Genomic DNA, 13,047 nt, shown 5'->3' with positions numbered 1-13,047 from the left:
CAGTTTTGGCCTTCAGAAAAACGATAAAATCACCTTGACGAAACATTGATTCTTATTTACATCGTGATTAGTACTGATCGACGTATTCCTGTGGGCATCTACTGTTAATTGCTTGGTGGCGGCGCCTATGTTATTAGCTTCAGATTTAGCAATCATTTTTTCTTTATTAAATCTTGCAAACCCCTCTAATCCGCCACGCGGCCTCAGCAGACGATAAACTTCAAGTTAATTAGCACGAGGGATTAAATTATATCAGTCAAGGTAAAAGAAAAAAACTTCCCCGCACGACATTGACTCATGTTCAAACTCTGAACCAAATCCTCAGCGACGCAAACTGAGGACACAATTATTCTGCTTGGTTTATTCATGCATGTTTGTGAAATTAAAACCAAACAGTGAATGTAGGATTCAGTGTACATAGTGAGTAAACACATCATTTGCTTGAGTTTTAAGGCTTTTCTTTTTTTAGTTTTAACAGAGCATGGAGCAAAAGTGGCACAAGTATAGTCAGGTGTTTTTTCTAAAAAGCTACCACTCGATGGGCTGATATAGTCCACTATAGTGTTCAGGGGACCAAGACTGCCAGTGTGTACAGCCGCCAAACTAACACAGCTTGACAACAACAGTCACTGCTCTGTACTGTAGCCCTGGTTTGCATAGTACTTCACAACTCCTCAACTTGAGTGTCTGTGGATGTGTTAACAGGACTGGAGAAAATGAGCGACAATCTGTGTAGCACTGAAGATGTCAAAGAGCAACGGGCGACTGTCAGTCTGAGTCGTCAAACCCCTCAGTCTCCCCACCCTCATGCTCAATCTGTGTCTTGTTGTCTTCTTCTCACCTCGCTCATCCGTCCTCTCTCACCACACGACCCACATACATCTCTAAAACATGACCTGTAGTCTTTATTTATAGGAGACCTCAAATGTACTCTCTCTTAAAATAGAAGCACTTCTGCAGAACACATGAACAGCAGATGATACTGAAACCTAACATGTACTGTGATTTTGTTTACATTAAAAAAAAACCCTTACTCAGACAGTAACAACAACAACAATAATAATAATAACAATAATAATAATAACAAAAATAATAATACTAACAATAATAATAATACTAATAATAATAATAACAGGGGTTGCTGGGTTAACCCTCCGTCCTGTTGAGAACAAAACTCCTCAAGTGGTTTTCCAACCATTTAAAAAATATCTGGATCAGTGTCTCAGTGGGGACCCACGATTTGCAATTGTCACCAGAGAGTCTGTGTTTTTTGCCACTGATTTAGCTGCAGATATAAAATCATAGTCTTAAGAGAGTTTTGTTTTCCAATGTCACTCAGACCTGAAGCTTGAGTGAAAGTTTTCAAGTGGTCCTTTATGTTTTTTTTTTCCTGCAACTTGTGACTCCAAGCTCATTACAAGCCCTGTGGAGCAGTAAACAAAAAAAAGAAAAAGACAAAAGTCGGTTTAGATCCAAAAGGCACAAAAAAAACCGCAACAATAAATGTGACAGCAGAAGATAAATACGTTGAAGGCAACATAAAGAAGACGACCACTTACTCTTTGGTGTCGTGTGTGATCTGGAGGTTGATGTGTTGCATGTTACTCTTCAGCTGAGGGGGAGACACAAGAGTCAGATAGCAGAATTCACAACTTTAGCATCAGAACCTGTGGTGGAAGTAACATGGCATAATCATTATACTTAATTTTTCCCCATAATACAACCGGCCTATTTTCTTGTCAAGAGGAAAGAAGGATGGGAAGCAAAGGAAAGAATACATTGGCTTAAAATAGACGCAATAACACAAGAGTAATAAATCATTGGAAAAATAAGCACAGCCCACAGTATGTACCACTTCACACTATTAACGGATTTCCACATCTTTTCTAATTAAAACTTGATATACCGTTGCTCCTGTAACACTCTTCAGAAGCCACTCTGGATTGCTCTTGGTGGAGCAAAGACTTAGCTCTCTAATCTCCAGAGCCTTGAGGGTCCATGCACTCAGCCATGCCAGGCCATCTGTGGCATGGCGGTTTCTCACTGACCCCTGGAAGGATGCCTCGGTGGGAAAGACACTCGAGAGAGAGAGAGAGAGGTACCAACAAGCTGCTGTCTCTTTACTGATGAGAACCCACAGCACGAGTAGGTTTACTGCTCTCACCATTAATATATATTCATTCAGAGATGGTTCACAGATTTATGTTTCATAGACAACTGGAAATGTTATTTATTTATTTAGTGCGACTGGAAAGTCATGGGAATCTACTGTTAATATTAAATATTGAAGTTTGGCGGTTTACAGGGAACTTAAATGCGGTTAAGAAAAGTATATTTTGGCATAAAAGCATAGCCTAAATAAAGATGCCATTCAAATGCACTTAAATATGCAGACGTTGAAGTGTTCCTTTAGAGTAATCCAGTCGAACATTGCAGTTCTCCTTTGTATCCGCTTAAAAAAGACAGACTTGGGTCATATGGCAACTCACGTAACCTTATTTAAATAAGGAAAAAAGCATCAGAGCTTGGCTGCTTCGAACTTAGGTGTGTTTTGGATCCTAATGAACCCACTGGAAATGCTACATGCTAACAAACTAGCATCGTGCAGCAGCCCGATTGAGTTCCTGCACAGACAAGAGAGCTATGTATCAACTCATTTAAGATCAGGGAAGAACATATTTCATTCAAGAACAGTGGTGGTGAGTTGTTTTTTAGAGAAGAAGTTTCCAATATTTCCCACATTCTCAAGCTTAACTTCCCACGGAATTTTACCAGAAATCCTCCTCCACTTTGGAACCCTTATTATAATATACACAAAGAACTTTACATTTGAACAATAATCAATCTGTTAAAGCATCCAACAATTCATAGGGTGGGTATATATGTATTTGACAAACTCGGGGGAAGAGCAAGCCTTGTTAAGTGGTTATGTCAAAACGCAGGGTCATCGTGTGATGGATGACAGACTCAAACTATTCACAAAAAGTCAAATCAATTCTGCGTTCCCTTTCACTATTGATTTGTGTTGGACACCATCTGTACAACATATTCCATTTAACACCATTCCATTGGAGAACACCTGGAGCAGAGAGAAGCACAATGGGTGAGGGCGACGGAAGGTAACCTCCTGTTTGAGTAATGGCCTGCAGGACTTCAAATTAGGTCACTGGAGTACACACTTCCATACCACACACCCATTTTAATTATAGTGCATGCTTGGATGATCTCTGTCCAAGACCTGACTTGAACCTAGAGCCAGTGATGGATGTCAACCTGACTGACCCCCCAGTGCCCCGGCACTTTAAATCATCAGAGAGTGGTAGCACAGATGCTCATGGATACCACAGCCATCAGTTAGACATAGAAACCTGAAAAAAGTATCCCCATTCATCACACGGGGTTAGCGATGAGTAGAGTGCGTATAGCCGCCCACTTTCACTGGTTCAATGTGTGACGCAGGTCGCCATGCTGTTGGCCCTTTGTTCAGTATCAGCGAGGTCAGCCAAAACACAACAGGCACTTTTAGTTACAGTGAAAACCAGATAGTGCCAACGATTCGCCAACACTTCCGAGAGAGAATGAAAAAACTTAGGTAGGACAGTGGAACCTTTTTGTCCCGCAAAGCATGCAAGAAAACCAAGTTTTTAATCTAGAATTACAGGCATCCCAGTTAAAATAAGCATTTATGTCTTGTTTTCTTTTTTTGGTTTTTGCAAGATAAGTAGATAGTTGAGTTTTGTCATCATTTTAAGGACTTGAAAACTCATTTTCATTGAAATTGATGGTTATACGAGAAGCAGTACTGTAATTCAATATATGGCTTATTTAGCTCAATGCCCATTTAATTTTTTTTTTCAATAGCACAATTCACTTTTTTACTACATGAGTTTTATTTGTTAGCTATTTGTGTGACATTTATTTTAAATAAGGGTTAATGCAGTTGGTTATCAATACATTAGCTAAATGAAATATCAATCACAACTGTAAAACCATTTGTGAAACATGACAGAACCAAATACTAAGTCAATAAAAGCCCAAAACAAGCTTCCAGATTAATTTCACAGGGAGGACCTTTGAGCTGTTGTCACTCTTTAAACCAGCAGCTCACTCCCCAGTGTGACTAATATCAGAGACATGTTTCACTGTAACCTTGCCTGGAGAAAATGAGAAATAAACACAGACTGTAATCCAGAGTGACCTCTGATCTGATCACAATACTTCAATCCTGTTACAGAGATCATTGATGAGAGTCTCCACACACTGACAACAGTGAAGCAATTGACACAGCAGTCAGTGCATGATGATGAATGAAGTTGAGATCTGCACTAAAAGAGAAATGGGTCGCACAGTAAAAGGTGAGAGCTGGCACGTGCCACTCTAATTAGTCTCTACCGAGTTGCCAGTCTCATCCTCCAACTATGTTTGGAGTTTAATTACCTTTGACCTTCAGAACCACGGTGGCCTTGGATTTAAGAGGCAGACTGTAGGCTGGGAGATTGCATTTAATCCAGCCATGCAAAAACAAAAGGATGACCTTTCTTGAAGTTTGTTTCATTTTGCTGTCCTGTGATGCAACTGGATTATAGAATTATGAAGAGGGTTATCAGTGTGACAAAGCTTCATTCATCCATCATGTTTTTGTTTCATTTATTCACCGTAAAGCCTCTGAAAAGTCAAAGGGTAATCTGTCCCCCCCCCCCGGGACATTTTAAGAAGCTGATCAAATAAAGGAAGCATGGTTAACACAGGCTGTTGAGGATGGCTCTTCAAGGGACCTCTCTGCCCTCCTGTCTCAGACCTGCTCATGAGGACTGGCTACCTTTGGATGCTGCAGATGGCTGATGTTTCAGTGAGAGAAGTGATTCTGTTGCCACCTTCTAGCCATCAGTCATGTGCATAAGTTTGGACAAAACAGTCACGCAAATATAGTCATCACAATTCCTACCATAAAATAAGATGACGTATTGGGGCTGACGTTTTAACTCACTGACAACATTCTCTCACGATCACCAAGGTGATGAGGTTGTTACTGTGAGAACACTCTAAACAATCTCAGTAGACCACAGTTCAGCACTCAGAGCAACCCTGAAACTCGAGCGGAAACAGTCAAGCAGCAAAAAAGAAGAAGAAAGAAAGTAATACAGAGAGTAAACAGAATGGTTTGTGGCAATAACCTGAGCGTAACCCAGAAGCTTGGTATTTGCTTTTAGATATCAATGAACACAGAATTGTGCAGAAGAATAAGCTGCGTGGCCAGTGCTGGAGGAGCGGAGGGGCATTTACTTGTACGATCATCACCTGAGCACTTATTCAAACTCATTACTCGGATTTTATTTGACCAGATATGGGTTAAATTAAATAAATATTCAGCTTCTGTTCGGCCCTCTTAAACATCCTTGGTCGCAAACCCAAACCCTTTAAATGACTTTACTCAGGGGGTAAAAGAGAAACAATTATAAATGTCATGCAAACCATATTATTTGAATTGCCATTAGAAATATCACAGGCTTATGTGTAAACGTACACATAATAAGATAATGATGATGCCAAGACACTTACCACTTGGTTGCGTGCGCGGTGATAAGGCTGGATGATGGGTAACCCCAAAGGTGTCACCCACTCCACAGTGTGGCCAGACTTGGAGATGAGCCTGGCACTCTCGGTCAGCCAGTCCTGGAACACAACAGAAGTCCCAAAATAGATGGTCAGACAGGGAACAGGGCTACGGAAGTCCAATAAGTTTTTCAAACTTCACTTAAAGGCCAGTTATTCCATCAGCCACCCACCTGAACCTGAAAGGCTGACAGGGTGCTTCAGGAAAACAAAGTGAGCATTGTCAAACCCTATGTTGGCAGACAAACACTCAGTTTTAAAGACAATCGTGGGACTCCTGTTAACTACTGTGTATGATCTTAGAGGACCACCACTCCTGCAGAAAACATTTAAATCCTTGTAAAACAAACAACAGCTGATTGTTGAGCTTCAAATCTAGACAGAAGACAGACAGCTGAGTGCCGCTGATGAGGGGACAGGTGATAAAGCAGTGCTTTTGCCAGTGAAACAACACCGCTGTCAACAGAAGCGTCTGGCACAGTTTCATCCAGAAAAATTAAATCCCCCATTTAAAATCCCACAGGGATCACACAAACACACATGCATGCACAAATGCAACAGTAGGGAGAAAAGGGAGCAAGAAAAATATGTCCTGTTAAGACCCTGGCCCAGTTCTGCCCCATTCATCTCATCTGTGTCGCCCTCTCCCTGGGAATAAAAGGAAGAAGAGACCAGACTTTCAAGGGAAAGATAAAGTGACATGATAGTTTGGGGCATTGGCCAATCGATGTGCAGACTGTTCAGTAGCGACAGGTAGGCAGGGAGGATAGATTGTCAAGTTGACACAGTCAATGAAAAATGCCTCGAGAAGAACAGATTTCAGAATTGAAGATCACAATCACCCAGCGAGTGATAGAACACAAGAGTGCGACCAATTGGCCGACACTGACAGAGAGATGAACCAACAAACCAGGTCATCGAGAATAATATGGTAACACAATATACCATATACCATTTAAGGGCTCATCCACAATGCATTATTAGCACATTCATGACATTATAACACATTTATTAGCCTTGATTGTGAATGTTTACATTAACCCTAACCACAAATTGTCACTATTACAAGGTTTGTAAAGAATGTGATGGAGTTAATGTATTTTTAATACAATCTGACGTCATGCCAAAACAAAGTGTTTCATGGATTGCATAATAAAGATTCAAGACATCTTCTTTGAAGCCAAATGAATGTATTTATAATCTCTTATGAGCAGCCTCATAATGCATTACAGATGAGACCCCTCGGCAGAGTGTGTCCAGAATAATATTTCGGAAGCGGCAGGGCTGTCCCTGCACAATCCCCAAAGCACCAGTGGAGAGTGCCTAGACTGTTAGCAGGATGCCCTCCGCTTTTGGAAGATCATTTAATATCTTCGGCAGGTGCAAGAGTCTGTTTTTAAAAATAGGCAGGGAGACATTTTTACCAAAATAAACGGCTCATTTTTCTTCAAATATTGCAACAAGCTGAGGTAGGAGTGAGTAATCATCCTGACTCAAGCAGCACTATATTTAGGGGTTCGGTGCCGAAGGGAGTTTGACCCAAAACCTAAAGGCAAATGAGAAATACCTTTGCGCCTGTTTCACCAGATGCTGAGCGGAAAAGATAAACAAAGAGCAGGAAAGAATAAAAATGATGAGGGGCAAAAAATGAGTTGGAAAAATAGAAGCGATAGATGAAAATTTTGAAAATGCAATGGAACATTTCTCTAGACAGGAAGTGGGTTTATGGTGTCTTTCATTCTCAAAAGATGGCAGTGCACGGTGGAGCCCACCTGGATTTCTCTGGTGCCTTTAAACATGGACTTTAAGCTGCTGAAGACCAAACGCACCAGGTAGTGAGATGCATCCCAGACAAACTCCTGGACATAAGAACGTAGGATGAGAAACTGTTGGACATCAACCAGCATTTTCAGAAAACATAAATGAAATATAATTTCATGAAATACTACCATGTCTTTATATATATATAAAAGAACACAAGTCATTTTAACTATATACAGTGGTCACTGAGTAAAAAAATATTAAATCAGACTATGATCTCACAGCTCAAAGACCCAGCCCTCAAGAAGCAAATTCATCCCACTTGTGCCGACAATCCCACAATCAGACCGAATTATCATTTCCCACTGCCGCTAATCCCCCATTTAACCAATTAGAAACAGTACGCTGGCTTCATTTAGCTCTCTTTTGAGGCAGCTACTTCACCGACGGCACAATCACACAATCAAGTCTGCACCAACAATAGAATTAAGTAATGTATGAGATAGTGTCTCATGTCTGCTACTAACTGGTAGTTAAATGGCTGAAAAAAACCCAGCAAAGCTGCGTAGCTGTTTGTTAGAAAGGTTTCATGAGAGAGACACGATTTACCAAGAATCTAAGCAGTTTGTAGTCTGCAATATTATAACACTTTTGGTTAACTGTTTTAAATGTTACATTATTATTAGTATATCTTTAAATATTTAAATACAATAGATATATGAGTAGATTTTTTTCACTATCTTTACTTACTGTTAAGTAATGACATGATTCATAACATGGTATAACATGACATCACATGATTCTGTCAGTGTGATTCCCCTTTAAAAACAACATCCAAAACATCAAATCAAAAAATGGGATATTTAAAAACTAGAATACACACAGTGAAAAATGATGGTGAATATTTGGGATAAATTGATTTGTTATTCCCTGCCATTCATACTTGAACAGAAACACACAAACACAACTCAGAGGAGACGTTGCCCTTGCTTCAAGTGCACTGTCCCATATAGACAGGATCCGTGCATTAAGCCCCCTCTGGCACATCACACCGATATCATGCTAAAAATATAATCCAGCACCATGTGAGGAATCCCCCATCACACCACCACACACACCTCCCCCCTTGCTGATGTACCTTCGGGAACTCATCAATCTCCTTCAGCCTTTTCTCGATCTGCAGCCGCCCTCCGTAGCGCGTGACCCCATACACCACAGTCATCACAGTCTGTTTGACCACCTTCCTGCTGATGAAGCCCTCGAGGACTTGAGCAATCCTTAGACCGGTCTGTGCATCCTGAGCACGGAATTCCTCCACCTTTAAAATTGAAATGTTTTCATGCCAAAACAAGCTAGTTAGATAACTGACTGTATCAGAGATAATGAAAAAATTGTGAAGTTATCACGCAAAAGTTTCTCTTGTGGTGTGCATTCTCAAAACTTGCCACAAAACTTCACAACAAACAATAAAAGAAAGGCCTCAAGGCAAAGCAATGACATTGAGAGCTTCCTGAAACAAACAGTGAGAAACAACTTTGCAACTTTGTAATTGCTACTCACCTTGAAAAGAAGACATCCATATTTCAAGAGAGGAAATGTCAGAAAATGATACATCACTTCCAATTATTTGTGTGAGATTAAAGCTTACAGTATGCAAGACCTTCTCTGTATTTCACTAACTAGCTACATATTCACTCATACTGTGGGTGGCATGCAGAGGTAGGTCATCACAACCCATTTGTTTCCATCAGGGAAAATGACAGTGAGGGATTCACGAACCTGCTGGGCTACACCGCTATACACATCCTGGGGCACATCGCAGGGCACAAGGTTGACTGATGTGGCCCCAATAACATCTCTGCCCAGAGCAGCGTAGTGCTGGAGACCATTACACGAGCCGTCCTGGAGGGGATAAGAGACAGAAAGATTAAAGCTAAGGCAAGACTGCAAGAGCCAGAGATCAGCAACAATCGCAGGCAGCACAGAACAAAGACCAGGACAAAGAACACACAATTAAGAGAATGTCAGGGTGAAGAGCAACAAACAGGGGGAAAGGAAACTCTTGAAGAGGATGAAAGATAAAACAAAATCAGCAGAAGGAGATAATAATGTGGAAAAGTTGGACGGTTCAAAAGGACACATTGCAGCAGGAGACATCTTCAGTCTTGTCAGAAACACTAATTCATTGTTGTTTGCTTCATCTCTGTTCTCTGGATGTACACTCAAAAAAGATAGACATTCATGTAAGACAGCAAATGCAAATCAGTGGCATCAAAATTTCTTTCCATACAAGAGGTTATTCTGCGGCGCTTGGTGACTGCCACTGCAAGAGCCTGACAGCAAAATGTGTCTCGAACATGAAGCAGGGGTGTTTCTGCAAGGCTTATGTAAGAGACCAACTTGGGTTTATCACACAGATGAAGGAAAACTTGAGTCTAGTCCATTCAAACAGAACAAGCATGCATGTAGCAAGAGGAAGAGAAATACAAACTGGTTTTACAGATACACAGCAAACGCATCAGGAGGCATAGATGTTGAATTTTTTTTTTTTTTTTAATCAGGTCGTTCATCAATAAGAGAAAGCTATAGAAAGAATGTACTTAATTATCGTTATTCACTTTTGTGAGTCTGACAACACTCTTTGGAAAGAAGAGTCTAAATTTGTGGCTAACCACAGCAAGATGAGACAACTAATTCCATAAAAAAAACCATCAATTCAGGCAGCTTTTACATGTAAAATACCGTAATTTCCAGACTATAGAGCGCACCGGAATATTAGCCACACCTACTCAATTTAAGAAGGAAAACAGAGCTTCTTCATTCTTAAGCCGCACCAGTCTGTAAGTTGCAGGTTCAGAGGTCTGTGGTGCACTGGCTTGAAAAAACAGTTTTAAACCAGTTTTAGCAGAAACAAGTGGCTTAATACGGAGCGTCTTCATTTATCCACTCCAGACAGGATCAAGTCAGCAGCCAAAACCCGACTCGCTTGTGTTCACATTGGACTTTCGAGCCGAACGCATTTTGTCTCGAGACAGCGTCTCACATCTTTTATTCACATTAAAGCCCTCAAAATGCGCTGTCTTCACCCGCGTGTCCAAAGTTCCGACACCACCACTGGTCTCAATGGCTGCTTCTCGATTCCAGACCTCCTGGAGATCGACTCTGTTGATGGAGCTGTGGACACTCGGGCAAAAAGCATTTTGAGCGCTTTAGGGGTAAATAAAAAGTCGCTGATTTCATCAATTTCAGCCTGTAGAAATCCATATAATGGCCACACTGTTACATAAGCTGCAGGGCTCAGACCGCGAGGAAAAAGTAGCGCCTTAAAGTCCGGAAATTACGGTAATCAGCCATTCATCTACAAAAGGCTGAGAAATATTTAGAAAAGAGCAGTTTACCTTTTAGCGATGCTCCGATTACTCTTGAATGCACTTACGAAGTTTTCAATGGTTCCTTATTTGTCCAACAGAGTGCGCATGAAAGCACATCTGTACAACTAATGCGTTACTTTCCACTTGAAGGCAAGTTCTGATTCGCAGTCAAGAGTTGACAGTAATTAGAACAACATGGCCAAGTGCCCTCACGTTGTGTGTTTAATGAGATAACCTACATAGGGAGCCTCAAATGAGGCGCGCTACTAACATCCTGCATCACAATCTGAATCAAAATACAAACCGAGTCAGCACATCTGCTGGTTTTGACTTTCATCACGATCCTGAAATGAAACACCACAGCAGCCTCTCGACCCACCACTGTTGTCCAGCCACCGCACATTTCTTTGTCTTGGCATTGTTGGCAATTGGCCCTTCATTTTCAGTTGGTCCACATCATTTCAACTTTTTACTTTAATACAATTTGTGCAACAGCTCAGTAACACTACTGCAATTGTTTTGTTCTTCACTGTATTTTGTATTAACTTCTTTCACTCCATATTTCTAGTAGGATTGGGTCTTTTAAATTAAAAATTCATTTTGATTAATGCGCACGACTGAAATATTGTTCTCTGGAATTAATTGATCAACATTAATCTCTTGGAGGCCGAGTCCTAATTTGGACCCCAACAATAATAGGTCATGGTCCCAAAGTGCATTCACATATTTATAAACATATTACCTGATGAACTGGAAAATGTGACACAAAGTTTTCAGGGTCAGGAGATCTCGCTGCATTGGCGATCTCCATGCAGCAAGCCAGAGCCTGCCAGGGTTCATCTGCATTCATCCACCATTTTCTTCCCTAGGAGCAAAACATCAGCAGTTTAATGTTTGACATCACAAAGGAAGGGCTTTCTTTTGGAAACAAAAATACGTAAGAATGAAAGCAAAAGACTGACATCCAATGGTTTGTCTGCAGAGTCCAGTATGTCCTCCATGATGGTGTTGGCATACTCCAGTCTTTCTTGTAGTGAATTCCTCTTCTTCAACCCTGTCAGGTTAACTAAGTGGATTTTCAGCCAGTCCAGCCCCTTGGGACCGAGGGGCTTCCCCTCAGCAAACACCAGAATGGCCCTGGTCACATCACTTCCCAGGTGATTGAAGTACGGGGGGCAAGGGTATGTCCGTCCCCTGAAGTCCATGTTGTGAGGGAACCAGAAGATTTTGTCTCTGACATGATTGGCAATAGAGAGTTTATAAAGTGCATCCATTCGCAGACTGTGCATCTCACCACATTTCTTCTTGGCACTCAGGACTTCCCTTTTCATGTGCGCCTTCTCACTCGACGTGTAAGAGGAATTGTGGCTGTTGAACTGAGGTATTTTGGGAGCTTCAGACATGGGAGGTGGGATGTCAAGTTTTTCACTTCCTCGATCATTAAATATTGAAATAATAATATCCAGAATGGGCTTGTTGATCTGCCAGGCACAGTTTCCGAGCTGGTTGAGCGAGTCCAGAACCGCATCGATGTTCTGGCAATTCTCCAATAACACCTCGTGTTGCGTGGCACCATCCGTTGAGCGCATCAGTTTAGTCGGTGTCAAAAGGTAGGCTCCAAACTTGACTGAAGTCCACGGCACAGGAGGGCAAAGCATTGGCATCATGTAGGAGTCAAAGGTCAACTTGGTCTCCATGGCGTCCTGCTGCATCTGAGTCAGGATAGGGTGAGGTTTGATGAACCCGACCTGAGAGGAGAAACAAGTTTAAGGCTGAACTGAGGTTGAGTAGTCAGTTACAAGTAGGGTCAAAGGTACACAGGAGATGAATACGTGTAACAAACCTGGCATCAATACATATGGACAGCAACTACTCGAGCTTTAACTAACCATAATATTTGATTTGAGTAAAAATAAATAATGTTAAGATTTCTTGTCCACATATTACCCAGTGATTTGCGAACTTTGTGCACTTTGGAAAAGCAATCATAGTCCAACATACTTAAAGAAAACACTGAAATAATCCCCTTAATAAATAGACAATAATTACTCCTCAAACCACATTAAATCATGTGTCACAAACAAAAATAAAAAGTGACTTATTTCCTTTATTATTTCTCTATGTGCAGACATTCTGGAAGCAACAATAATGCTAAAAGTCTTTCACTCTCATGACAGATAATGACTCTCAAGGCAAAGAAAAATTCTGATGTAGCCACATATACTAGACCAGGGGTCACAAACCATTTAGCAACCACGGACTACTCCAAGGGCACTGTGTGACCTGAAGGTCGACCATCGGT

At 41.1% G+C, this 13,047-nt stretch overlaps 1 protein-coding gene across 1 annotated transcript in view; it reads right to left on the bottom strand.

The window, feature by feature from the left end:
- The window catches only part of polrmt (polymerase (RNA) mitochondrial (DNA directed)), a 32,309-nt gene that overhangs the window by 8,512 nt on the left and 10,750 nt on the right, over window positions 1-13,047 (bottom strand). Inside the window, exons 10-16 of the mRNA XM_053857292.1 lie at window positions 11,708-12,493; window positions 11,488-11,610; window positions 9,154-9,276; window positions 8,513-8,692; window positions 7,386-7,472; window positions 5,560-5,673; window positions 1,560-1,612 (exon numbers count right to left, since the gene is read on the bottom strand). Of these exons, the coding sequence (XP_053713267.1) occupies window positions 1,560-1,612; window positions 5,560-5,673; window positions 7,386-7,472; window positions 8,513-8,692; window positions 9,154-9,276; window positions 11,488-11,610; window positions 11,708-12,493 (1,466 nt within the window). The remainder of the gene's footprint in view (window positions 1-1,559; window positions 1,613-5,559; window positions 5,674-7,385; window positions 7,473-8,512; window positions 8,693-9,153; window positions 9,277-11,487; window positions 11,611-11,707; window positions 12,494-13,047) is intronic.

The sequence above is a fragment of the Synchiropus splendidus genome, chromosome 1 (genome assembly GCF_027744825.2).
Source record: "Synchiropus splendidus isolate RoL2022-P1 chromosome 1, RoL_Sspl_1.0, whole genome shotgun sequence".
In the NCBI taxonomy this organism is placed as follows: Eukaryota; Metazoa; Chordata; class Actinopteri; order Syngnathiformes; family Callionymidae; genus Synchiropus; species Synchiropus splendidus.
This window is presented reverse-complemented; position numbering and strand designations above follow the sequence as displayed.